The sequence below is a fragment of the Pipra filicauda genome, unplaced genomic scaffold, assembly GCF_003945595.2.
Source record: "Pipra filicauda isolate LSUMZ 115617 unplaced genomic scaffold, ASM394559v2 scaffold224_size1409572_pilon, whole genome shotgun sequence".
Taxonomy (NCBI): Eukaryota; Metazoa; Chordata; class Aves; order Passeriformes; family Pipridae; genus Pipra; species Pipra filicauda.
In genome coordinates, this window is record NW_024104337.1 from 775,699 (window position 1) to 803,502 (window position 27,804).

Below are 27,804 nucleotides of genomic sequence, written 5' to 3' on the forward strand. Positions count from 1 at the left end.
ACAGAGGGAGAGGTTTTTAGGACATCCTTTCCAGTCTTTTCAGCACCGCTCTAAAATTTATCATCCTTTAAATATGGGTATTTTACTGAGTGTATTGGTGTGTTATGAAATTACAGGATTATTGAATTAGAAGCAAAATGTACTCTATTACAAGAGACAAGTGGAGTGTTAATATAAAGAAGAATGGAGGAATATTTTAGACTTCAAAGGAAACAGAGAAAAATGAAGTGTGAAGATAAATACTTCTCTGATGATCAAAGTTGAAAAGCAAGCTTTAAATTCCTGATTTTTTTTCCCCTAAGAGCTGGTTAATTCTTAGATGAAAATCAAATAGCATTTTGAAAAATTACTGTCTGTTTGAAAGGAAACCAAGTACAGAGGATTTCCTTTCTTCCTTAGGGTAGTGGTCTTCTAAAGTTTTGCCTCTTTGATTGTGTCTCCATGACATCTCCTTACCTTTCTCTTTCCTCCCTTCTCCCCTTCTGCTATGTGTGTCCATGTGTGTGAGGGAGGGTGCACTAAGCCTTTGACTAAATTGAATTTAGCATATAATTACTAGCATGAGAGCTGGCAATTACAGATTTCAATGAATGGGATGCTTTAAATGTCAAACAGCTGTAGAGATCCTTAGAAATCTACCTTTTTTTCCTTTTTAACTAAATAAATACCCCACCTGCCAGGTAGTACTCAGGCAATCAGTGAGTTATGTAATTATTATCTGTCTTGGAGCTCGGTGTCTTTGACATTTAAAAGTTTTCCACATGGTGATGGACAGCCAGTTATTCACTGGTTAGTATTACATGAGGGCACATAACAGAGTCTGTATAGTTTGCAATGTTCTTTTGAAGGGCAAGACAACTCGAGAGATGAATTAATCTTCTGACTGTGATGCAGTGGAAAATTGGACACTGAAATCACAGGGCCCTTGCTGAGTCATTATGAGTAACTCTCTGCCACTGACAGCTGTACATGTTTGCATTGGGGAAGAAACATAGAAGTCTTCCATTATCACTTAAGATAAAATGTTGGGTGGTATCGACAAGGAATCAGCAAGTTTGGCAGTTAAGAAGACCACTGTCCTTCAGGAAGTAGTGTTCCATGTGGCCAAGCAACTGGTGGGAGAGGAAGTGAAAGAAGCTTGGAGTGTCATAGTATTTAAGGTGTCTGCTGGTGGAGTTACTGCATTTAGTGAGGAATGGTGGTGACTCAGTTGAAATTGCCAGCTCTAAAATGCTCAAAAATAGAGGGTTCCAAACATATTTATGTAGCTCTGATGGAATAGGAACAGACAATTTTACGGGGACATTTGCAGACAGCTGAAGGAGGAGAAAGATATTTGCAGGAAATTAAGGATTTATGGAAAATAGAAGGAATGATTTTTTTTCCAGGTTTTACGAACTTCCTGCTTTTTTTTTTTTTCTCTTCGTTTGTTCAAATCTGAAGGTGTATGGACATACCACTGCATGTAGCATCTTAGGTGTAACTGCTACAGTAAATGCAAGGCAACTTATGTTCTCAGAGTTTAAATGCAGTTTTGACTCAAGACGCCTTATCTTTATTCTCATATTGCAGCAGATGGACAAACCTACAGAAATATTTTGCAAACAAAAAAGTCAAATGCAGAGAGCAATTGTCTGCATAAAACAATGTGGAGATGCTATGCTTATTTTGTCAGCTTTTATTAAAAATTCAGCAAGCGCCTTCAAATTGTTGTAAACACAAGAAGTTATTAAATAGTAAATTTTCAAAGCTCAGTCTCTTAGTTGCTATCTGTCTCTTACTGAATATTTCCATTTAGTCTTAGATCTGATAAAGTTGCCAGCAGGCACTGATGCTCTCTGTTCTGTTTAGATATAGGAGAAAAATAATCTAACCTTGTGTACAGAGGTACAGAAGGCAGCTAGGCCTTTATTCAGCAGCCACTGGGCATTGACCACGTAACTGCATTTTTTGCTTTTCAAAATCTGCCCCTCTGTCTAGTAGCAAGGAAGAATTAACAGCAAAAAGGAGCATGCCTGCCTCCAGTTTGTCCACTTACAAATGTGAAAAATACGTTCTTAGTACCTTCCACAAGCAAGCTAGATGCACCTTATTTCTCCCTTCTAAGTTATTCTTCATAATGAGGTACAGTAATTAGATTAACTTTCACTATTAAATTTTATTTTCTTTAGGAATTATACATTGAGATTCATGCCTATACCGATGAACGATGCCTCCCAAGCACTCAAAACAAACCCTGAGAAAACAGAAGAGGCGCTGCAAAAGGTATTGCATATACCACCAATGCACAGGCATAAAATCACCGAAAATAAAGTAGTAATTTTAAGTGACTGAGCCTTCATGCTTGGCTGAGTAAGAATTCTAGGCTAGATTCATGGATTGTTTGATTTGCATAGACATATATGTGGTAATCAAGTGCTGCAAGAGCTTTTTGTTCCACAGAATGGTTGGAGTGAAGACTGATGTAATGCAAGGGTGTAGTGTCAAAAAGTCCTAACTAAAAGAGTGCAAGCTACACCTCGTAGTGCTGTGTGCCTAACTACAAAAGGGAGAGTTAGAAACTGCAGGTTTGCTACATATGTACTTGTGCGTGTTTCCATATGTTTAGAATTATTGGTACACATTTTTTATATTGGCATAAAAAGTGCAGTCGGTTCTGTACAAGACAAAGGATGCTCTTTAATTTGAGGGAGAATGAAAACATTTACTGCCTGTGTTAATTTATATTCTACGTATAAAACTCACTGTTGCCCTAAATAAGCAACTGCACCAGCATGTTCTTTAGGATTAAAAAGGTGTTGACAGTATCTGTAGCTGTTCCACTTGCATGAGTTATAAAGCTCCCAGCTGACTTTTAATACAGTAAATCTAGCAAGCTCCAAATGAGCCTCCTGCTCAATCAGAAAGCATACAATTTACATCTCTTTAATGAGTAGTTTACCTTCAGCCAGGGTAAGGTCATAAAAACCTTAAATAGTTCTTACAGATAACTGTGATTTAAAAAGCAAATGATCCTTATTTTCAGTAAAGGGATTCTCACAGGGAGAGGGACTGGTAGTTAGCGCCTTTTTCTTTGATGCATGAAAATGATCTAAATTCTGCTTTTAAAAGTCTGAATCATAGGGGATGGACATACTTCTTACATCTCATTTAATAAAATTGTCTAGGTTCATATCTAGAGCGATAGGTGCATTTCTGAAAAAAATATTGTGAAGCTTCTGGCCATGGGGATTTAAATTCTCTGTGTTAATTAGGTGTTACATACAAAGAGCATTTTCTTTTATTCATCTTAAAGTTGCTAAAGCTGTTAGGCCCTGAGTTTGTTTTAACATGTGTGGTTCAGGCTTTCTTTACACAACACAAGGACGTTCTCTCCCAAAAAAAGTAACAGTCTCAGGAGTGGTACTGTGAACACAGCTAATTCCATGCGTATAGGAACGAAAGCCTGTCTGCATGGACTGAGCTGCCATGCCTGATGTGGGGACAACTGAACCAACTGACTGACATCTCAGTGAGCTTCAGCACTCCACAGCTGGAGTACAGTCAGAGTGCTCCTGGCATTGGTCCAACACCAGATGGACATAGCAGCTAACCTCCCAAGCTCCAGTATCTCTGCAGCACACTTTACCCACCTAACGTGGGCAAACTGGATAAACCCTGTGTTACTGTGGGGCTTTGGTCAGAATGTTCCAGTTCTTGCTGCTGCTGCTGGTTCAGAGATGACCATCATATTAATGTCTGCATCACAATCTGCTGGCCACTCTACCCATCCTTTCTCTTCTCTTCCTTTCAGACCTTTGATGAACCTTAAACAGTTTACTCATAGGGTTTTTTGACTTGACTAAGTTTGATAGAGTCAGCTTAGTGGGTTACTCTATGTGCCATTAAGCTGTTGATGGTAGGTGTTTACCTTTGAAGAGCACTTCTGTACTGCTTAGCCTTAAGGAACTTTTGAACTGAGGCACTTTTAAATAGTTTATTTTCTCTCCAGACATACTGATGTTTAAATGTATCTTTTCAGTGGGCTGAGTGCATCTAAAAGAAATGAATTGACTATCTTAAGTCATCGTGGTCTCTACAACATCTAATAGATAAGAGTCCCTTCAAATACTTGTCAAACCAGAATCTAATCCTTTGTCAGACTAATTTACTAAATTGTTCAAAATAGATGACTCTTGCAGAAAACAGTGGCAAAAGCACAGTATTTAACCATATTTAACTTGTCTGTAAGTGAACAAATATTTGCCAATGTGATTATGAAGCACTGAGACACACAGAATAAGGTTTGCAGGTGATAAATAATTAAGCAGTTTTTCTTGTCAGTACCCAATTCTGATACAGCAGCAAAACTGAAAGCAAATTACAATGTGAAGAATCACATCCGTTTCCTAATCTGGCTTTTTTTTCTGATTTTTTTTTTAGATAGAAAACTACTTGCTTCGTAATCATGAGACCAGGAAGTACCTACAGGAGCAAGCATATCGGCTGCAGCAAGGCATTGTCACCAGTACCACTCAGCAGGTGAGAACTTGTTCCTTACTGGACTTCTCAGTACCTAAAATCTGCCTGGGGAGAGAGTTCTCCCTCATTCTGTCCAAGTACCTTAATTAGTACCCACGAGGCACATCTTACTTTATCAGTGATAGTCTATTTGGAAGGAAAGAAAGCATTTGTGAGAGGGAGGTCTTATGTATAGCAGTACTGTGTAGAGAAAGACCTGAGCTGTTGTTAAATGAACTACTGTTGAGACTAGGAATAGTTTGGTTCACTGGTGCTCAGGAGTCTGACTTTTCAACAGGCTCTCATCAGTGTGAAAAGCATGATTTGGCTTTGCCAGTTTTGGTGTCTGAACCAGTTGCAGTCTCTCTGCTTAGCACTGAGCAACCATGTAAACATGCCCTTAGCTACCCCCCAGAGCAAACAGCCTTAGAGAGTAAGTCATCATCTGCCTTATTCCTTCAAAACTGTGGGTGCCAACTGGAAGTTCTACTTAGAGGGAAAGGGAGCAAAGGAAAGTAAAAGTCTTCTGTGTTCTTTACAGTCTGGGCAGCTGGAAAGTCTTCCTGCCTAACAGAGCCCAAAGTATTGCTCAAAGCCGGGAAGCTTTTGTGTTTTGTCAACCACTACCAGGTTTCCTAGATGTCACGTGTCCTTCTGTTTTTTTGTCCTTGAGAGGTCTACGAGAGTTTTCTGTGGTAGCCTATCATTCTCTCTGTGCTAGTGTGTTTCTTGCCAGAACTCCTCAGGGCTGTTTTCACCTCTACTACACCAGTAAAGAAGCAAGGTGATGTAAGAAGAATAAAACTTGTCACAGCCTTTGTTTTAAATTTCCTTATCTGTTTGTTTGCACTAGCTGTGTTCCCATGCAAATAGCAGACTCCAGCAAATGGGAGAGGAATATCTGTTTTGCTCTTCAGCTGAGTTGATGGAATTTCTCTCTGTTTTCTGCATTTTTTGTGGTGAATCCTAATTTCAAGTGGCCTTTTTATACCTGTGTTACTAAAATTTAATAGGACAGAGTTTTATTACTGGAACCTAAAATTGTACTCTAACCTCTCAACAGAGAAAACAGTACATGGAGAGGTGCAGGCACTGAAAACTGCAAGAGAGCAGTACCACTTGTTTTATTCTAGTAATTTATCTGTTGCGATGCCACTTTTCCCCCCCAAGTTAATAATCTCCATATGAATTAAATTTAGATCTTTTTATAGCTTGTTGGTTTTAATTGTGCTTTCCTCCAACACCACGCACACATCAGTTTTCAGGAAATATAATTTATTGCTATTTTGAAAGTAAAATTACAGATTTCTACATTACATTGTATACAGTAAGGATGGATTTTAAAAACAGTTTTAAAAGAGAGCTGGAAAAGACCATCTAGGATTGTAGAATTGCATTATTATTCCCAGAGTGTATTTTTTTTTTCAGTCCAGATGTCCCAGTGAGACTTTTCACTGTCTAATAATTAATTAACTTTTTTGTACTTGTACAAAAAAGGCCCACCCAAAACCCTTTGAAGAGAAGGAGTCATGTGGAGCAGTAAAGGAGCATGCTGTGAAATTATTTCAGTTCTTGTTGCTAATGATATAAGATGCTAGAACTGTAGACTTTGTATGATGATGACACATGCACTCAGATGTTACTTCAAAATGTCAAATAGCCGGTTCTAATGAATGCTGTGTGGGCTGATAAAGACTTTTAACTATTATATCTCCCTGCCTCATATATCTTAATCAAAGCTGACTGTATGTCATTCTTATTGGTTTGTCTTGTAAGGATACAGATATACCGCCTGCCCTGTGTTTTCAGCATGTTGAATGAATTGTGTTGCAGATACAGATTAAGTTCAATTTATCAATTTATGATCGAAACTTCTGCTTTAGTAGTTTTAATTCCCTTGCAACTAGGAATATTTCTATTTTGAAAGAATACTCCAGAAGCTTGTGCGATTACATTTTGCTTAGATGGGAAAAATCTCTGATAGTGTTTGTTGAATGGCAGAACTTTCTTTTACTATCTGAATTTCTTAACAGTTCAGTGATTTCTGGACCTAAGTATTAAATATATCAACAACATTTTCAGCATTTAAGTTGCTCAAAAAATACAGAGCAACTTGAGCTGGATAACTTGATTATTTGCAGTTATCCTGGAGGTAACCGTTGAGGAAATATTCCAAATTGTTTAATTTTTTCAAATGGTAAAGTTTTATTTATTTTTGCAGTATTTAGATGTGTCTTTATGAGATGTAGTGCTTTTCTGCACTAGTATTGTACTATGTCCAAGCTCTGATCATGCATTTCCAGATTGTCACTACAAGTCTTATCATGCTACTGTTGATTTTCTACCTGGATTGGATTAGGTTTGTGTTTGACCAACATTCTGATGTTTTATTTTTTGTATGTCTTTTGTTCAAATAGATGATTGACAGGATATGTGTAAAAGTGCAAGATCATCTCAACTCTTTAAGAAACTGTGGCGTGGATGCTGTACAGGAGGATGTCAAATCTGCAGAGCGGCTTATGCGGGATGCTAAGAACTCCAAAACAGTAAGCCTTTCCCAGCATACTGCTAATGCTGAGAGCAGTTCTGTGTATGTTTGCAGCTTTTCTCTTTTGGGTGAGTTAAAATAACAATGTGTCGCAAAAGGGTGTTTTTTTCAGATGATCAGCTATAGATAGTATTTAATGTGATAATTCTAATTTATAAAGACTTTGATTTAACCAAAGAGGTTTTCTCCTATTTGTCCTGATTTGAAAGCAGGTAGTGATGAGCCTGCTTTCTGAAGATACTCTTCCTGTCTTACAGCTCTTACCAAATCTTTATCACCTTGGTGGAGCTTCTTGGGCAGGAGCAAATGGTTCACTCTCCAATCCAATCCAAGAGACACTTGAATCCATGGCTGGAGAAGTCACAAGGGTAGTGGATGAGCAACTTAAGGTCTGTGGATATTACCATCTGTTACATGCAGTAATAACTAAATCTGAGGTTTTCTGTTGCTAAATGCAAATGTACCACACTTTTTTTCTTTTTTTAACTTCTCAGTAGATTTGTGTGTAAGCTATTTTTTCATGATTAGTTTCTTATAACTTTGGGCTGCATTATCTGGGTTTTTACTCAGTTGGAATTAAAAGAAAAGTTGCTTTGGTGTTTTCAGTGGGCAGGAGCACGTACTGTTTATTATCATCTTATTTCATCTTCTAGAAGGCGAAGACTACTCAATTGCTCCTTCAACCCTTTATAAAGGCATCTCTCAAGCACCCCAAGAAGCCTCATGCCCTGGAGAAAAGTGCTCAGTAGTTAAAGTGTCCCACTGGAGTGAAAACTGCTTTTCTGTAGGCTTCATTGCAGATTTTTTTCCCCAGTGACCACTTGAACCTGATGCAGATTTTCCACTTTACTGTTTGATTTGGGTAACTTGTATGTGTTGAGAGTGCCCAAAGAATTAGTACAGGCAGCTTTGCAGGAAGTCTTTTCACAAGTTGCTTGTCAAACCTCAGTTCTTGAAATAGATGTCATTGATCTGTAATTGTTCTCACCTGTGTTCAGCCAGCTCCTGCTCAGAAACTTGAACCTTCAGTTACGTTAGCTTTTACTGTATAACAAGCAAAGAAGAATCATCCATACAGCATGTGCAAAGCTGTCAGTCCAGAAAGAAGACAAAATGGGGAGATTTTAACAACAGTTGGGATCTGTATGGAAGCTGGTGAATTTAAGAATATGACTCTGGGGCAGCTCAGATCAACCTGAGTTTATGACTAAGCTGCCTTGCCTGTGTTCTGTTGTATTTAAACTTTTCAACCTTCATTTTCAGATTCTTTGATCTTTCAGTTGAAACAACATGGAAATGCTTTAGTCAGTGGGAATATAATGAAGAACAATAATAATACCATATTACTAATTACTTTTTTGAAATTAAAAAGTTAATGAGGAGGAAAATGGTGCTTGATTTTTAGTATGTGTCTCCCTTTCCCCATTATATGAAATAAGTGAAGATTTCTGCAGCCATGAAAGTGATTTATCCATAAGATTCTTCCCAGTGGAACTCCTGGGCTATTATTGGAATGGGAATAGTTAGGTCAGCCCTTCATGCTGGGCTCATGTACTTTAATAAGTTCATCTTGGATACTCTTATAGAAATGTAGAAAAATAAACCTCGTCAGCATTTGGAATGTTATTTATAGTTGCTGGCTAAGATTGAGTTCATGGGTCTTCCATTTATACTTTTACACATTTACAATGAAAGGCACTTCAGCTCACTCATTCTGACTTCTATGTTTACTTTTAATTTGTGTTGGCATTCAAGTTTAAGTGGCTTACAAGAAACTATAAAGTCGTATTGCTCCTTGTATATTCTAACTCTCATTTTTAATAATTTTATGCTTCAGGCTGAAAGGTTTCCCTTTAAGTTCTGTGGTGGTGTACTTTGCATGCAGGAGAAAATGTTGAACATGGATTAGGGGTTTTTTTTTTCCCCAATTGTTTACATCAATTCAAAACATAATAAGCAGTTTATTTTTTGTAAAGATAGACAAGGGAGGTCATATAAGGACAGTTGTTTTTGTAATTGTTGGCAGAAAAACATCCTGTGTAATGTGAATTGAGTTTTTGATTTTTAGCTTCCATGGCAACCACAGCCTGATTCTAAAAAAAAGTTTGGAAGTTGTGTAAAGCCGATGAACATTCTTCAGGCAAATATGAGATTTTTTTATTTTTGTTTTTAACTGAAAGAAGGGAAGAGACGGAAGTAAGAAGTTAGTGTAAGGAAAAGCGTATCTTGGAATGAGTTGAGTTGACCAAAGGAGAAATTATAGCATTGTATGCATTTTTCATCTCCTGCTGGTGTCACTGTGGACACATAGAACCCAGAGATGCTTTATTCAGTCAGCAAAGGCCCAAGGACAAATAAGCAAGAGAAGTGGAGCCTAGGCAAAAGATGCTTGTTTTGTATGGTCAAGAGTGCTTAAAATATTCTCCCTAAATTCTGTTCTAGTGCAAAGCGTATTTTAGCTTCATCACCTGTTTAATTTTTGTTTTGATATCATCATGCTCCAGTCCTTTTGTTCTCACCGTATCTTTCTCCCGAATATTAAGATTCTTTAACTGTGTGCAGTACTTTTTTCTTTTCTTTCTGCACCCCTGGTGACTGGCACGTATAGTCTTGTGACTGAAATGTGTGCCCCTTCACAGTCAATATTGATCAATGTGTTTCCATCAGTGAAAGGTTTTGGGATAGAATTAAAAGAGGAGGAAAGGTTTCTGTAGATACAATAACAGCCATGTGAAATTAACTGCTGAAATCCACCACTGAAGAAATTATGTTCAGTTGTGCAATTAAAATGGGATCCAAACTCTATTTGACTTAAATTGCATTCTCTGAGGTTTTTTGATTAAAAATTAATTCTGAGATTTTCAGGAAAAGTCTTCAGTTTTTCCTTCTACTTCCCACTGACACCTTCACACAACATTTCTTCACGTGATCCATTTTGAAAGACTGCAGCTGTAATTCAGCATAACAAGTCTTTGTCACTTTTATGATTGGGATACATTGGTAACTCTTGAGGGGCTGTGAAATTTTTTCAAGATAGAATACACATTTGCACCCAGAGAATAAACGCCATGATAAAAAATGGATGTATCAGAAACTCTCATTAGTAGTGTACCTGGCTCAGTTGTCTCTACCATTTAAGTTCTTTATCCTCCCTGTGAATATGTCTGCAGGGGCTTGAAAGGCTCTTCCTTAGTCATGCTGTCCCAGAATCTCTGGGGGATTGAAGGAGGGGAGTATGGGAGGGTTAAAGTGCAGAGAGCTTGGGAACCCAGAAACAAGCTCCATAGTGACAGTTGTCCCTTATAACTGTAAATCAAATGCTGTAAAGAGCAGACTTCCCTGTACACTGTGGCTGCTTCATGTTGCTTTGTTGTCCTCATGAATCTAGGCTTAAAGAGCAGTCTATTTTTTTCAGTCTGTAAGAGTTATAGACTGAAAGATGCTGCTTCGAATAATTGAAATTATTATGCAGTAATGGTGTTTTTGTTTCTTGCTCAATATTTATATGTGAAAATTGCCAATTATGTAGGGCATAATTATGTAGTAGGGCTATGGAAAGAGAAGAAAGCTCTCCTACAGTGGAGTTGAACCTGAGGTCACTCACCTCTGTGTGAAAAGGAAAAAGGAAGTCTGGTAGAGTTTTCAAGGGGTGCAATTCATTATTTTTGTACAATATTTACAAGTGCCTGGGTTAAACCTAGGCTTACCTATTATACCATTCCAATGAAACTGCTATTGTCTTTCCTTTTTTTTTTGGTAAGTACTTTTTTCTGTTTGGTTATCGACTTCTAGTCTTACTGGAGACATGTTGGCCCATATCGAGAAACTGGTCCCTGTCCTGTTCCTTTTGTCTTTCCACCTTCCTTTGGATTTTAAAAAACTGCTTGAAAACTTCATGTGGTATGGCATATGGTGAAAAATCTGATGTCTGCTAGTAGTTGCTGCTTGTCCCACTTGTTTGGAGGATTCAAAATTGGGATAAAATGAGTCTTGCACTTCCACTGAAGCATGAACCAAGGACAATGCATTTGTATATGCCACTGTGGAAGCACTGTAGGCTGAGGAGACCTCACAGTCACTGGAGTGCAGCAGCATGACAGCTGCTTCACTGGGCAGCAGGACCAGCTGCTGGAGAAAAACACCTCCTTACTGGTCTTTCTAAGTAGTGCTTCATACTGGGAATGGATGTAGAGAGTTTGTTCTCAAATCTTGTGCTGATGAGCTTGGGCCTTTTGCAGTCTCTGAAACAAGTTATTTGGTGGGAAATTAATTGGTGGTCGAACAGCCTTCTGAAGATACCTAAAATAGATTTCCTGCATTGCTGGGACTGGAGATGAAGTAAGGTGGATATAGGAGAGATTTTGAACAAACAACAGTTTCTAGTCTTATCAGAAAATACTGCTTTGTGTTTATAAATGAATGTGTTTTACTGTACACAGGGTACATATCATCATGTAGTAAAACCATATGAATTTAAAATTGTTTTTCTAGATGACCAGCTTATTATTTTATACCTTCTGTGTAGGACCACAGGTGTCGTAACCTTTTTGGATATGAAAATGGAAAACAATTAGAGGAAAAATATTTCAGTGACAAAGGACACTAGTACTGGTTCTATGACTCATCCTGATCCCTGCATCTGTACATTAAAGCTTTCCTGCACTTTTCATGTCACAAGTTTATAGATGGATGATTATGTGAGGCACTGTGAGCCCTCACTCATGCCTGTAGTGAGGGCTCTTGAGCCTTCTAGTCATAGCTGGGGTTTCAAAAAGAAACCAGCAGGTGATAAAAGAGGATTTAAACCAGAGTTACTTTTCTCACAGGCACAGGTAGGAGATAAATCTCATGCGACTAAAGGGCTTCCTGACGTAACTACGTAGCGTTGAGGATTTCTATGAAACATTTTTCTAAGAGAGAGTTTAAGAGGGAAGATACTGTCAGTACAGGAGACCTTATGCTAAGAAAAATAAAGTTGAGGGAGTTGGGGGGTTTGTAACATGGTCTTATTTCTGGAGTGTGTATGGTTTTCTTCTGGTTTGGGGTTTTGATCAGTCATTTAAAAAGAAAGAGACATAGAACTCCAGGAGCGAGTCCAGCAGAGGGCTACAAAGATGGTTAGAGGACTGGAGCACCTCACTTATGAGGAAAGGTTGAGGGAACTGGGCCAAAGAGAAGATGGAGAGGGGATCTTATAAATATATAGAACTATTGGAAGGGAGGGTGTCAAGAGGATGGAGACAGACTGTTCTCGGTGGTGCCGAGCAATAGGGCAAAAGGCAATGGGCAGAAACATGTACAGAAGGTTCCACCTGAACATGAGGAAGAATTTCTTTACTGTGTGGGTGACCATGCACTGGAACAGATTGCCCAGGGAAGTTGTGGACTCTCCCTCACTGGAGATGTTCAGAAGCTGCCTGGACACAACCTTGAGTAATGTGCTCTAGGGAAATCTGCTGGAGCAGGCAGGTTGGGCTAGATGACCTCCAACCTTTCACCCAGTCTGTGATTCTGTGCGAATAAAAATTGTTGCCTGCACCTAAAGTTCCCTGTGGATTTAAGTGTATGTAAATGAGATACTTATATTAAAGGTTTGCATGCCCACTGCAAATCACACTTGTAACTACTTCTTAATATTTGGCTAGTATATTCCAGCCATGTACAGCATACTGAGTTGTCGATAGTCTCCTTTTTTCATATGCTGGTGCTTCTTACAAATTGGCAGGTCTGGAGTATTGATGGAAATTGGTTATTCAGGACACAGTTTAGAGGGAAGGCAGCTGCAGCAGAGCATCCACTGCAGTGGTAGGCACGCAAGAGAAGCTAATTTATTGTTCTGACAGTTAAACAGAGAGAAGTTTCATATTTGAAAAGGCAATCAAGTATAGTTGTGGGATGTTTTCTAAATAAGTATGTTAATTTTAAAAGCTGTATTTTGTAAAATATCTTTTACTGCAGCTGAGTTGCAATGGATTGGAAAGTAGGAAGGAGAATTGTCAAAACTACAAGTCTCAAAGTGTTGTAGTGCTATTCACCAGAATAATGCTGTCATCTTCCAGCTAAAGTAAATCCCAATATGTAATGCTATTTTTTGCTTACTGTGCTGCAGACGCTCCTTGAGTCTATGGTGGATGCAGCGGAAAACCTTTGCCCAAATGTAATGAAGAAAGCTCACATCCGTGAAGACCTGATTGAGGCTAGCACTGAGAAGATTTCCATTCCACGCACTTTTGTGAAAAATGTCCTCTTAGAGCAATCTGGAATTGATATCCTCAATAAAATTAGGTACTTTAAAAGACTAATCTGACAAAATTAGTCATAGAATTTGGATTTGGGGTGTATGTGTGTGTATTTGTGTTTGTGTAATAGAAGAATTTTGGAATGCTTTTGTGGCTCACAAGAAACTCTGTTATGCCATTCAAAGAGCAGGAAATCGCCCTACGGGTCTGGTGAACTTAATTCAGGAGATTCATATATTTGGAATCTCTAGGGATGTGAGATTATTTATTTAGTAGAAGATTTGGTTTCTGGTGCACAAATAACGTTTTCATGACTGATACATTTTTTAAAACCTTTTTATGTTTTTGGGTAATACTGAATTAATGTAATAGAAGGAAATTGCACTTTTTGCTTTGACTGATAGCGTGCTTTGTCTGTTGCTGCATTTGGTCTTGTCCTGTAGCCATAGCAATCACTTTAAAACTTTATATGGGAGTTTTGCACAGCAGACAGACGTACTTAAGAAATGGAAACTTGAATATTCAAACCACAAACCTGGAGCAGAAACTGTTACCCTAAATAACTCTTAGTTTGTCCTTTAAAAAAGAGGCTTTTACCTGACCTTTTACTGCTTTTTTTTCATATCAAATGTATACCAGAGAATATATTTATGCAGTATAATGTGGTTGACCTGTACTTAAACTTTCTCAGTTCCTTTCTGCTTGATGGAAAAGCATGTCATTTTGTATTGCGATGCTAATATCTTTGCAGAAGAAGAAAACAGTAAGACTTGGAAATTATTTTTGCAGAGTACAGCAAAATAGGCAGGAAAAGGTGCTAAAACCTTTAGCTATGCCTTCAGAGTGTTTAAATTGGTTCAGGGAGTCAGTTTTCTTCACTTTAGTCCTATCAAACAAATCTTGACCCCAAGACAATAATACTGGCTTTTCCACTTGTAGGAGCTGGAACTGTCAGTGGGGTGAGGGGGCCACACTGTCACCCTTCCTGCCTTATATTATTTTAAATTAATATCAGTAGCTTAGAGAGATCCCTTCACTCTCATTCTCTTCCCACTGTGGCTTGGCCACCATTCTACCTCCCTATTGCCTTTCCAAGGAGTTCCTTACATTTTTGTCCAGGCTTTCTGCAGCAGTAGTGAAAGACCCACACAGAAATAGCTTTGTTAATCCAAAGCAGCTCAGTCCACACATAAAAAAATAAAATCATGTCACTTGCTGGAAAGTGTGAGGTGAAACATTTGGCCTTGAAAGCAGAGGCAGGAGAGATGGAGCTTCTGGCTGCAGCTCAGGCATATGTGCTTGTGAGCTCCAAATCAGCTGCCCTTCACAGCCTGAGTCTTTGGTACTGTCGCCAAAGATGGGACCCCAAGGGAGCAATTCAGGGTACACATTTCCTTGACAGGGAGTTACCAGTGAAACTTAAGTTTATTGTGCAGGGTGTGTTGGTGTTCTTCGTATATGTGTGTAGGTGGAATGGCTGACATGAAGTTCTTGGGACAGAACCAGCATTGTACACTTGTCCTTCAACTGTCAGGCAAACACAAAAAAAGAATTAAGGAAATGAATGGGTTGTAGTTGTTCAGTGTAGTAGTGTTAAACAGGCAGTACTGTCCTATCCCATTTGTCTGAGATTCATGTTTCTCTGACTTCAGTGGCAGAGTGTTCCTTACTGAGTTTCACTTCTGATTTTTATTCAGCTCTTTTACCCAGATGTTTTCATTTCATCTCATGGAAAACTGTTAGAAGCAGGTTAAATATGGTACAGAGGCTCCTGTGTTTATTGTGTGATTCATGAGTTTATTTCTGAAACCTGCAGTCATGTATCCTGACACCCTCTAATGTTTTACTTCAAATAAAGTGACAGCACTATGGATAATCATCATACTGTTGAACGTGTAATAAAGACAAAATTCTCCTGCGTGAATTAAAACGTTCTCTCATTTTTAATCCTGACACAGTGAAGTAAAGCTGACAGTGGCTTCTTTCCTGTCTGACCGAGTTGTAGATGAAATTCTGGATGCGCTTTCCCATTGCCATCACAAACTGGTGAGTATTTCCCTGGTTGATATCTAATATGCCAGACCTTAACAGTGCCATTTACATTCATAACTTGTTCAGTTTCTCCTTTCACAGCTCTATTTTGAAATTGGTCTTATTTTCGTTGACATCCTGACATCATTTGAAATATGATGTTGGGATTCTTGCCTCTTTGCTTTAAGAAAGATGCAACCTTGGAAGAGACTGTATTGTATATTTGTCCTATCATTTTTTGAGCTGTTGTCAGACCTAGAAGTAAAAACATCATCAGGATGCAGCACTGAGTCCTTACTTAAGAACAATGACGGTATTTGCCGTGGTGAGATGATAAGGGTTGGTTGCTCATGAAATGAGAGGTAAGATTTCATTCTTTAGAATTCCTTAGAGACTGCTGAGACCTTGTTCCCTGAACATATATCTTGAGGCTATCTCAGAAATTTAAGTATCCAGTTTGAAGGGAAAGGTAGGAACATAGGGAAGGAAACAAAGTTTGCTACTCGAAGGTGCTGAGCTGTCAGGAGGCACAGATACTTATTATTATAAAGGTACTTGTTTCATCAAGAGTAGAAGAAATAAACAACCCTGTATCTACGGAAAAACATTTTTGCTTCTGATACAATGGGGGTCTGTAAGGACAATCCAGTAGTTTGTCATTCTCCTGATTAAAGTTTCTCTTCATTTCTAATTGAAATTTCTCTGGCTTCAACTTGCAGTCATGAATTTTTTCAGATGCTTTTCTCCACAAGATAAGGGAACCATATATATTTCTCTTTATTTCCTCTTTATGAAAGTCCTCACACACAGAAAACAAATCATTCTTTCTGCTCCCCCTCCTTTCTGTTTTTGTAAATAAAAGACTGTGTTATTTGAGCATGCATCTTTGTAATACAGAGCAGCATTGTGTAAAGGTACAACCTCTGGTCTCGGGAGCTATGCAGCAGCAGCAGCCTTCTGTGGGAGTGACCACATTAATGAGCTCCAGTTTGTCCTGGAGGAGGCTCAGTTGGCATGAGCAGTGGGCTGTCTCTGTCCAGTGGTATTGCACAACTTGGACATACCCTGATTCTTGCAGAGTATGTCATTTTCTCCAGCCTCCAGTGACAATCCTCTGCACTTTCTCCAACTGTTTTAAAAGCCTCTTTTAAAATTATGGTCTCCAGAACCAGACTGACTATTCCAATGTTTTAACCAACACTGTACACAGGAGTGAAATGTTTTTTCTCCTGATATTCCTCACTCCTTGTATTTACATAGCCAAGAAGATAAGAATTCCATCCTTTCATCAGAGTTTCAGTGGCAACTCACTTTCAGGGCAGGGTTTGCTAGACTCCATCTCACTAATGGCTTCTGGATGCTTGACACTTGTTGCATTTCAGGATTGTGTCCATAGATAGTTGCTAGTTGCTCTTGGTTACTAAGGAATGATTGTCTGTACATTTGATTTGAATTGATTTACTTTATTATCCATTTTGGCCTGCATTAGTAACATGTCTCTTTCTCCCATGTTTCTATTAGCTGCAGGTTCCTTCAGGTAGCATAACACTGGTGAAAACATTGAAGAGTACAGATCTCAAAAATGCTGGTAGAGGAACTCCTGTCTAATTTAACACTGTTAATCTTCAATTGACAGCTGCAATCAGAGAGCTGGCAGCTAGTTCTTAAAACAGAAAAGATTAAATGCACTGAAACAGTTCTGAGCCAGCTCCTTAACTTGGAGTGTCACCTACTACTAATTCAGCCACCTACAAATGTCTGTGTGTGTTGCACTGACATAGTCGTGTTTGAAGCAACTTTGAAAAATAAACCTTGTTTGAGAAGACCTCAGTTTGCCTAATGTGATGATGATTAGCATTAATTATTATTGTAGCTATTTTAGTGTGCTTGAAGATAAATCCATAGGAGCTCTCCAGTTGTTTTTCCTAAGTAGACAGTAGTCTCAGTGAGCTGTAATTGACTCAGGTCATCTGTTTTTGATGGTTAACAAAACCGCAATCCACTGGTTGTTGGGAGTTGTGCTGATGTTAAACAGTGGACTACAGCTCTCCCTAGCTGCCTTTTTGAAGGCTTCTGCTGATTTGGGCTAGCTGGTCTTGAAATACTTGGCTTTTGACAGGTGTTACTTAATGTTCTCTTTAGTTATCAAAAGAACTAGAAAATATTTCATCATTTTCATGACTGCATGAACCCGCTTGCTTCCAAGTACAATTCAGGGTGGTTCACATAACATTCTCTGTGGTCTTAGTAACAGTTTTTGCTATGCAGGTCTAAAAATGGATTCTATTGTTGTTAGAGCTTTTCCCTATCTGTTTCTTCAGTGATACAGAGCTGAGGTATTTAACAAAGCTGTCCTGCTTTTCCTATAGCAGGTGATAACATTTGGCCATTGAATAATTAGAAAAATTATATTAACTGAAATTGTACATGCCTTTGTGTTTGTTAATTAAAAAAAAAATGGTTTAGGAGAAAGCTTCCCTTCCACACTTTTATTTTCTTTATAAAACAAACCCAGTGTGAAGATTAGCACACACAACAGAGCTTGGCTTTTGTACTTGGTCTTCTAGGTTCCTGTGATCACTGAAGTTCTGGTTGGGTTCTGTTTGTCTTTTTAAAGTTTGACTGGTGTGTTCTTGTCTCTTATCTTTGTCTCCAGGCTGACCATTTGACCAGACGTGGCAAACCACTTCCACAGCAAGAGTCACTGGAGATTGAGTTAGCTGAAGAAAAACCAACTAAACGCTCTATCATCACAGTTGAGGAGTTAACAGAGATAGAACGTTTGGAGGATCTGGACACTTGTATGGTAAGACACATTCCTCAGCCCATTTGGTTAAGTATGCAAGTAACTGGAGGAAAAATTCTTTTCAAAATATCATTGAGCAAATTCATGGTATCAGAAAACTGGTTAGGAATTGGCTTCTAGAAGAAATAAATGTTTGCTTGGAATGTTTTGTGTCAATTGCAGATCACTGTTCAGCAAAGGAAAAGCTTTTCCCATTTCTTCACTTCTCCTTTCCTTGTACCTTTTCAAGGGCCTTTCCCTTGCATACACTGCTACAGTCACACTAATACAGTAAACATCTCTTCCACTGGCCACAGTTTCACAGGGATTCAGTTGCAGTAATAAAATGGACCATGCTATCCTTTGACAAAATGCTGCTTTTTGCCTTTGTCTTCCTTCTTCTTGACATGGATTCCTCTCACCTGGGACAAAAAATGTTTCTACCTGGAAGTTATGTTATTGACATTGAACAGAAGTTGATTTTTTTTTTAAATTAGCTTTTGAATGTATGGAAGGGGTCTTAAAACTTTGAACTTGGGCTGCAAGTGATCCTAAAGGGTAAGCTTTTCAAAAGTAATTGAGTTAGGAGCGTGAGATCCAGTAAAAATGCTGAACATAAATTGCCTTATAAAGTCCCATGTGTGGGACTATAATAAAGATGGCTCCATGCCATAGCACGATCCTTTAAAAGATGTGAATCCACAGGATTGCAAATAAATGAGTTGCTAACTGCTTTCAATCTCAAATCCTCCTCCTCCCAGCTCAGTCTATTGAGGAACTCTACTGTGGACAGGAACTTCAGGGAGTGCTTCTCTATTACAAATTAGTCAGTCTAATAGGTGGTCGTGTCTGCAAGGGATGAGCTTTCTTCTCTACCCCCCTACCTGGCTCCTTGGCCATGTGCTTTCAGAAGAAGTTAAAATGGCAGAAAAACTGATTGCATTGTTTTGTAGAAGGTTTGTTGATTCAACTCCCTGAACAGATGTACTGCAGAGTCAAACAAGTACAGCACACAAGAAGGAGCAGCAGAGTTGCTTCTTTCTGCAGCAGCTATCTGTTGGTTTCACTTAACTATAAAACAAAAGCACACCTTCCTTGGAAATATCAGCTTAAAATAGGTTCTCTCTCTTCCAATCTCCTTTTTCACCAAGAGTTGATTTGATACAATATTTGTCTGAGCATCACAAATCCCTGTCAGACTTGTGGTGTTGATTGCATCATCTGGCTCATCACTGCTACTATCAAGTTCCAGAAGCTTTCTGTGGCCAACATTCAGTAATCATTTTGAGCCTTAACTCCTACGGGAGAGAGTCATCCCAGTAACATATGTGGCATCTGAGTCCTGTACCTGTAAATTAGTTTTTGCATGCTGGCTTCATATATAGAAAAATAAGGTAAGGACTCATTTTGACACTCCACTCTCCACCTTTAAATTTATTCTTACAGCCTGTTAAGGATAATAATACTGGAAATCTAAAAAATAGCTCCTGTCTTTATCTCATATTACCATGGTTATACAAAAGCATCGTATCAACTCTGCTGTTATCTTTCATTTTGGTCATATTAAAATAATGGAAATGTGATGATGCTTATGCTCTTTAGAAGATGCATTAGATGCTAACTGTACTTATATTCGGAAGTGTTTGTATCTGTCTTCATTGTCTTCATTCACCCTCCTCTTGCATAGAGATTCAAATACTTTTGTAACACAGATTCTCATCAGTATCTAATTTCTGAAGAGAATGAAGCATCAAATAAACATGAGACAGTAATCTCAGTCAGTGCTAAAAAAATCCATTTATTAAAAACTGTAATCCATCTTTGAGAGCTGCTTTTTGGATCTTGGCTGCAAATCGTGTTGGTTGCTGTTGTAAAAATATATAGATAAATAGATGGAATCATGAAATAGTTTGGGCTGGAAGGGACATTAAAGATCATCTGGTTTTGTGAGCAGGAACACCTTCTACTAGACCAGGTTGCTCACAGCCTCATATAACCTGGCCTTGGATAGGGGCCAGGAATGGGGCATCCACAACATTTCTGGGCAACCTGTTCCAGTGCCTCACCACCCTCACAATAAAGAATTTCTTTCTAATATCTGATCAAACCCCACCCTCTTTCAGTTGAAGCCATTTCCCCTTGTCCTATTACTACATGCCATTTTAAAATGTCTCTCGATGGCTTTCCTGTAGGCCACCTTTAGGTGCTGGAAGGCTCCTGTAGGGTCTCCCAGGAGCCTTCTCTTCTCCAATCTGAACAACTCCAACTCTCTCAGCCTGTCTTCATAGGAGTCGTGCTCCAGCCATGTGATTATCTTTGTAGTCCTCTTTTGGACGCGCTCCAGCAGGTCTGTTTCCTTCTTATGTTGGGGGTTCTATTGCTGAACACAGCTCTCCAGGTGGGGCCTCACCAGAGCAGAGCAGAGGGGGAGAATCAACTCCTTCAACCTGCTGGCCATGTTGCTTTTGATGCAGCCCAGGACATGGTTGACCTTCTGGGCTGTGAGTGCACATTGCCACGTCATGTTGAGCTCCTCATCCACCAGCATCCTGAAGTCCTTCTTCTCAGGACTGCTCTTAGTCCATTCTCTGCCCAACCTGTGTTTGCCCTTGGGATTGCCCCAACCCACGTGCAGGGCCTTGCACTTGGCCTTGTCGAAGTTCACACAATGAGATAGCCCCAAAATGCTGAGCAATACAGGGATTTTTACTGAGCTGGTGCTCTCACTGAGTTTTTTGCAACCTAAAGCATGTTAAGAATGTATCTTCTGTGCGGAGTTAGTACCTTCAAAGACAGCACTTTCCAAATGATATATTTTGACTGTGGAAAAATTCTATGGATTTCAGATATTCTCTTGATAAAAATAATGTGATTTGTGGCAGCATTTAAGTGTTGCACAGGTATTTGCGTGGAAATGAGGAACCTTCTGAAAGGAGCATCAGTGAATGCTTTGTGAGCTGGTCAGTGCAAGAAACAGATATGTTGCTGAGAAATTCTGCTAGAAAAAGAAGCATATGGTTTTAGGAACTATAGTTATGGACCTAACTCACTTAGATTAATTTTAAACGAGAAATAGCTATTTAGATCTTACTTCCAAAATGGCATTAGTCCAGAATGCTGCCTTGTTTGATCGTTGGAAATCCCTAGCCCTTACGAAGTGTGATGATAAAGCAGATCTTGGCCTTTTGAGTAGATGGTGCACCTGGCTGTGTGTTCTGCAAACCTCAAACCTGAAACCTTGAATTGCAGCTCAGTATTATGCTTGTTTGGGAGTTTAATCTCCTATTGCCGAAAAAATTTGGAACATGGGATGAGTCTGATCGTGTTGCTGGGATACCAGGAAAAACTTACCTAATCTAAGCCCTGTCTATCAGCTTGCTCCAGCTAACTGTCAAGATGTCTTGGGTAGAAGGAATTTTGGTTGTATAGGAGAGATACTGAGCTTGGACCACCCTTTGAGGGGGGCTGGATTTTGTTCCATTTGCAAAATGGCATTCATTTTGCAAACCCCATTATCTTCAGCAAGGCTGGTCACTTTGTTCTTGTTTTCTTCAGCAAGCCTATTTAGCATCAGTATTCTGACTGAGGTAATGTATACAGCATTATGTTGTTATTCACCAGCTCCCCTTAAAAAAAAAAACAAAACTGGATCTGGGTTCAGTTTTGACTCTATGATTACGGGTAGATTATATAGCACTGAAGCTAGGTGAATGACTATGAGTGAGGCAGATATATAGGTAATAAAATACTTATGAGCAATTTGCTTTTGTATGGGGTTTGAAAGTGGAACAGAGAAAAGTTTGGAACACTTGGGCTGGCAGCATAAAGATCTGAAACCTCCAGTTCTGGTGACAGAATGAACAAACAGGCACTGATGTGTTTTAGAGCCTGCCCACATACTCGCAAGCAGGGTACAGAGTGGCTGTGGCTGGGAGGATTTCCCTGACATAGTAGAAAGTTGCTATCCATCCACTTCAAAGTTAGGTGTAAACAGCACAGACAAGACAGAATGAAATATCACAAATGGGCCCATGAAATCCACCACCGAAAAATAGACTTTTAAATGTTATTACTAGTATTTTCTGTTGCGGGAATCAGGACTTTCTGAATACCAAACTGTGCAGTTAACATTTATTAGCTTCAGCTTAGGGTTTGTTTCTCATCCAACCTTTAACAGCGGCCTGAGAGCCCATAATATGAAAGACTTGTCAGTCATACCAGAGTTTGCTAGTCTGTTAAATGAGTTGTGAAGAACGCTGGGAGTGATTGAGTTGGTCCAGCGTAGGATGTGACTGCCGGAACATTATGCATCTGAGAGTTTCTGATCTCTCTGAGCTGCAGTACAGTCAATTGATGCTTCCCTAATCTACAGCTGTCTTAGTTGTCTACATTTAATTAGAGCTGCATTGATGGTAATAAGTCTTTAGATAGAAGTTGTGTGTAAGTAAGATGGAAAGAAAAATCTTCATGCAGAAAATTACTTACTGTTCTCAGGTTAAAGGAAAAACCATGGCCTGCTTTTCAGAGCTTAGACTCAATCATGAATTAACTTCGTAAAATACTATGGTTTGTCTAAATTTTCCTGTGTGTATATAACAAGTATGACACATTTTAAACTCATACATGCATTGTAAAACTTACTTTAATAAAGTACCCTTTTTTACTGAGATTGATCATCATGTGTCTCATTATGTGTTATTGTGTTGGTAGATACTAACTGATTTTTATTTGCATAATGCTTCAAGCTGTACTTTATTCTTTTATAACCATTAGTTCTTTGCAGAAGTAAGAGATATTATATAATGTTCAATTCCCCATCAAAAGGTAATGGAGCATCTTTGTTAGATTGTGTTTAACAGTTATGTTGTCAACCTTTTTGGCTTTTTTAACTGTTTGAATATTGTTTTTGCTTCCAGAATACTAAAGGGAGATCACTAGAGTTGAGCCACTATTTAAAGACATTTTGAGAGAAATAGCTTTTTTTGCTAAAAAAACATGTACCCATCTTCTAAATATCCGTTTCAGCAATATAATTTTATTACTGTGGGTAGTAACAAGCATACAGACAGGATGAGTATTGGATTTAGGGCAAAGAAGAGGTTATTTTCATTATGAAGAGGTATGGTAGGAAATTGTTTGAAACATGTAAAAAAATTGTAGCTTGTAATACAGAAGTTTGCTTATAACTCTTCTTTAAAGCATTTCAGTGTAAGATTGAAATGCTTGGATAGTAAACTGTGCTTGAAAAAAAGCTTGTGGCTTATAGAAAGGACTGCCTGCAATGAATATTGAATCTTAGCCGGTTTTCATCTATTTCTAATTTCAACCACAGAAATTGTTCTGTGACTTTACTGGAGAAAAGTTTTTAAAAAAATAATTAACATATTAAAGTTTTAGTCTTTATTGATCAATAGGTTTCATCTGTACAGTAGAGAAGAAAATTTGCAGAAGTAACAGAACATTGGTGGGTTGGTGGTGTATGTTTTTTCCTGGGAGTGTACTAGCTAGCCATTGTCAAAGATATAGCAGATGAGTCCAGTATCCACGTGAAGACTTAGCACCCTGTGTGTTCTGAAGGACAAGGAGTGTATGGACCTCAGTGTTTTCGGAGAAAAGGGAGAAATGGCACTCACCACACCAGAATTAAATTTATTTTTTATAAAAAGGAAAAAGAAAACTCCTAAAGCACCACCTGAAGGCTTTTCTCTCCCCTGCCCCCATAGCAAATTAGAATTAAAATAACAGAAACCTATTCTGTTGCTTTCACTGGCAGAAGGAGAAGATCATGGCACAGACTCAGGCACAGGTGCAGTGATACTGTAGGAAGAAAAATTAAAGTAGAGGTTCTCTGGTGTGCCCTGACATACTACCACATCTGATTCTTGTTGCTCATTTTTTACCTGTAGCGGAATTGTCTCAGGCATAGAGAGTCAGTTTTTTGGATGAAAGACTGAACACCTACTGCAATAAAACCCTGTTTCCTGTTGGACTCCGTATGTTCTCCTGTGCTATAAATAAAACTCTAGCGCTGTGACTGACTTAATCCAGCAAAAATCATTATTTTTGCTGAAAAGAGCATTTCCACTTTCCCCTGCACACAGCTAACACTTTTCTGCCCACACCCTCATGCTTGTACTGGTGTTCACACAGCCTCACTACAAACTGGCTGTGGGAATTGATTCAGTTGACAATTAAGCTTTTTACAGAGGATTTCTTTCCCAGGTTAGTTTACAGACTGACTAGTCCTCTGGCTGAGTCCACAAAACCCTGAGCGGCAGGAACAAGCAGACAGGGATGAGGGCAAAGGCAGCAGCCTGGATGAATGCTGGATTAAATTGATTGTGACACTTGAGTTTCTCTCTTGTATGCATTAGCAGAAATGGGCCTTTGATGTGTAGTAAATACAGCACTCTGTGGGAAGCTAGAAATTGGCATTATGGTATGTGAGAGCATTCTTGGCTTCTGAAAAGGCTCCATCACAGGCATGCAAGCAAATCGACTGCAGTGGGAGTCCAGTAATATTTGACTCACCCCAAACTAGGACAGTTTATAAAAATATCACCCAGAAGGAGCACAGCACAGTACCAGTGTCCTCCCTAAGCCTTTTCCTACACGTGGAGAAAACAAAATTTTCTCCCTAGTTGAGAAAATAAAATAAAAAGGGAGCCAGTGTGGTCCTTTTACAGAACCTGTGAATGTCTTGTTTATTTGCAAATTGTGTGTTAGCCTCACCGTTAGTATTATGAACACATTAACTTCAGTTGTGAATATTTGCTATCTGTCTTTTCCTGGGTTCCTTTATATATAGTTTTGCAGCTTCCTCACTGCCTGTTGAGGTCTTTATCCATGTTTATTCAATGTCTATTACATGTATAGACTACAGAATACAGGCTTATGAGGGGTTACATGTTCACAGCTTAAATGCTCTAAAAGAAACCTTGCTTTCAATGTCTCTTCTTGGTCTCTGAGTGAAAGGAGATGATGGATAATTGATATATATTTGGTTTTTCTTAAACCAACTGAGATTTCTCAGTCAGAATTCAAAGCTGTTTTTCATAGTTTTGGGTAGATTATTGGCACAATCTGAAGTAAATGAAGAACATCATAAACTGTCTCTAATAACAGTACTCCATGCTTGTTTAAGAAAAAAAAAGTAGTGTAAAATTGGAGGCTGTTTTCTGCTTGGGTTAAAACGAGAATTGTGGAATGCAGCTGCTGGGTACTCTGTTTGTGTGGTGACACTTCTGTATCAAGCACTTGTCTTCCCATAATACTGATGCTTTGTTTTGCTCTAGTGGACACAGATTTGTGTTGAGGATGGAGGGGAGGGTACCTAGTTGTGATTTAAGCCTGGCAGGCAGCTAAACACAAAGCTCACTCCCCCTCAGTGGGATGCATGAGAGAATCAGAAAAAAGATAAAACTCATCATTTTATATAAAGACAGTTTAATAGAACAAAAAAGGAAGGAAAAATAGTAGTAATGTTAAAAGAATATACTAAACAAGTGATGCACGATGCAGTTGTTCACCACCTCCTGGCTGATGCCCAGCCAGTCCCCAAGCAGCAGGTCACCACCCCGTGGCCAACTCCCCCCGACTTTATAAGCTGAGCATGATACCATATGGTAGGGATTGTCCCTTTGGTCAGCTGGGGTTAGCTGTCCTGGCTGTGGCCCTTCACAACTTCTTGTGCACACCCAGTTTCCTTGCTGGCAGGGCCATATAAGAAGCTGAAAAGTCCTTGACGTAGTGTAAGCACTGCTCAGCAACAATTAAAAACATCAGCATGTTATTGACATGGTTTTAGTGCTGAATCCAAAGTACTAGGAGCCAGTCGATGTTCAGCACAAACAGATACAGAATAATTTTCCCACAGCCTCTGTTTGTAAGAACCTTGTTATTTCCCGTGGCAGTTTAGCAAGAGCTCCTTTGGAGTAGTTCTTGCCAAAGTCTGTACTCTGGGATCTTTTGCAGAGGCACAACAGCAAACAGCATGAGAATAACCTCTGATAATGCTGTTACTGTAGCATACACCTGTCTGCAGCCTTGATGTGTTAGTATCAGTTAGTATCTGGCAACTGTTGTCTCAAATGGTTGAGGTGTTTTCTGTATAGGTTGCATGGTCCTTTCTACTGCTTTTTGATTCTTCCAGCAACTCAACTGAATAACTTGGCATGAGATACTTATATGTGCTGTATGGGAGAGTCTTGTTTACTCGGAAATCTGGAAAACCTACTGAAAATAGCACATGCATGAGTCTGTCTCACTAAGACTGCTTCATGGTTCCCACTTCATGCAGAAGAACATAAGGCTTGCAAATTTTTGCTCTGCGAAATTGATACCTCATATTGCAGGGATAAAGAACAGTTGCTCACAGGAAGAGGTGAAAGAAAGTCTTTGTTAGGGCAGGAAGTTATAGAGTACTGTTAGATTTTGCTATATTTTGTCAAGGAAAAGGAAGTTAGGATAAGATGGGTTACCAGAATGGGAACTTCAAAATAGATAAATAAATAAAATCAAATATACATAGTGCCAAAAGACTAGAAGACAGCTTCCAAGTTATCAAATTTCATCCCTCCTATCATTGACAACTGCATCACACAGCCCTATTCATGAATCTGTCAGGCTTACTCTTAAAACATCTTTCTGTTAGACTAGAGGAGAATTTAGAGGTAAACAGATACTTTCTTCTGGTGTTCTTTAGGTCAACTAAAGCCAAAGTGGTGGATGTATCTCTGCAGTGAGATCTTATCTCATGTTAGTAAAGACTGAATTACTGAGAATTTTTGAGGTCAGTAGTGACAGGATTAGAATACTGATCTGAAAGCAAAAGCGCTTAAACTGGTGAAAAAATGTTCAAGTAAACAGATATTAAAGAAAACTAAAAGGAAAGAGCAAGCGAAAAAGACAAAGTGATTGAAAACTCAGGTTAGATTCATTCAAAGTTGATCAGAACCTCTTTTTATTTTGTACAGTTTAGTGGTGCATCATTTCCAATGCCATACTTATTGGTATTTAGATATTCCTGGGGTAGCTCGTGTCTGCTACTCGCTGAGAAACTGCAGAATCCAGTGCCTTGTTGCCAGGCAGCACATAATTCTATGCTTGTGGGTGAGCAGTCCTGCTTTGCAGGGTAGGCTTCTTCCTCCTTTTTCACGGTGTTTCTGTCATTCCCAGGCTCATGTGCTGTCTCATGACTGTCTGACCAAGCAGCATTATTTGAATCATGTGTTACATTTAGGTACTGTCACTCCATAGATCAGCTTCTGAGTTTTGCCATCCTCTCTTGGGTAAATATGGTTGACTTGCTCTATCAGTTTGTTTCAGAAAAGAAACTCAAATACTCTACTCAAGTATTTCTGTTTCTCAGACAGGGTCTTAGAATATTTGCTAGTTTCCTGTCAAGATATTTCCTGTTTTCAATAGGGAAATATCTTGCCATAGTAATTCCTGACTGGACTTAAAGTTCAGAAAGTTGAGGGGGTTTTTTTAGTATATCTCAGAGTGTCTGTGGAATATAAAGATTTACTGTGCATGCTGGAAAGATGTCTGAAGCAAATTTCAGTGAGAAGAGAACAACAGCTCAAGTATGCCTGGGTTTTCAGGAGTAAAGCTTCCCATCATAATTCTGAGCACAGTCTACTAGTCCACTTCTCTATCCAGGGTGAACTGTATCTGATTCACTGTGATAAGTCTCTTTG

At 38.9% G+C, this 27,804-nt stretch overlaps 1 protein-coding gene across 6 annotated transcripts in view; it reads left to right on the plus strand.

The window, feature by feature from the left end:
• CARMIL1 (capping protein regulator and myosin 1 linker 1) overlaps positions 1 to 27,804 on the plus strand; it is a 192,627-nt gene that overhangs the window by 131,880 nt on the left and 32,943 nt on the right. For all 6 annotated transcript variants that reach the window (XM_027745318.2, XM_027745319.2, XM_027745321.2 and 3 more), the window contains 7 exons: positions 2,172 to 2,265; positions 4,423 to 4,521; positions 6,918 to 7,046; positions 7,306 to 7,437; positions 13,158 to 13,333; positions 15,246 to 15,333; positions 17,975 to 18,124. In XM_027745318.2, coding sequence (XP_027601119.2) covers positions 2,172 to 2,265; positions 4,423 to 4,521; positions 6,918 to 7,046; positions 7,306 to 7,437; positions 13,158 to 13,333; positions 15,246 to 15,333; positions 17,975 to 18,124 — 868 coding nt within the window. The remainder of the gene's footprint in view (positions 1 to 2,171; positions 2,266 to 4,422; positions 4,522 to 6,917; positions 7,047 to 7,305; positions 7,438 to 13,157; positions 13,334 to 15,245; positions 15,334 to 17,974; positions 18,125 to 27,804) is intronic.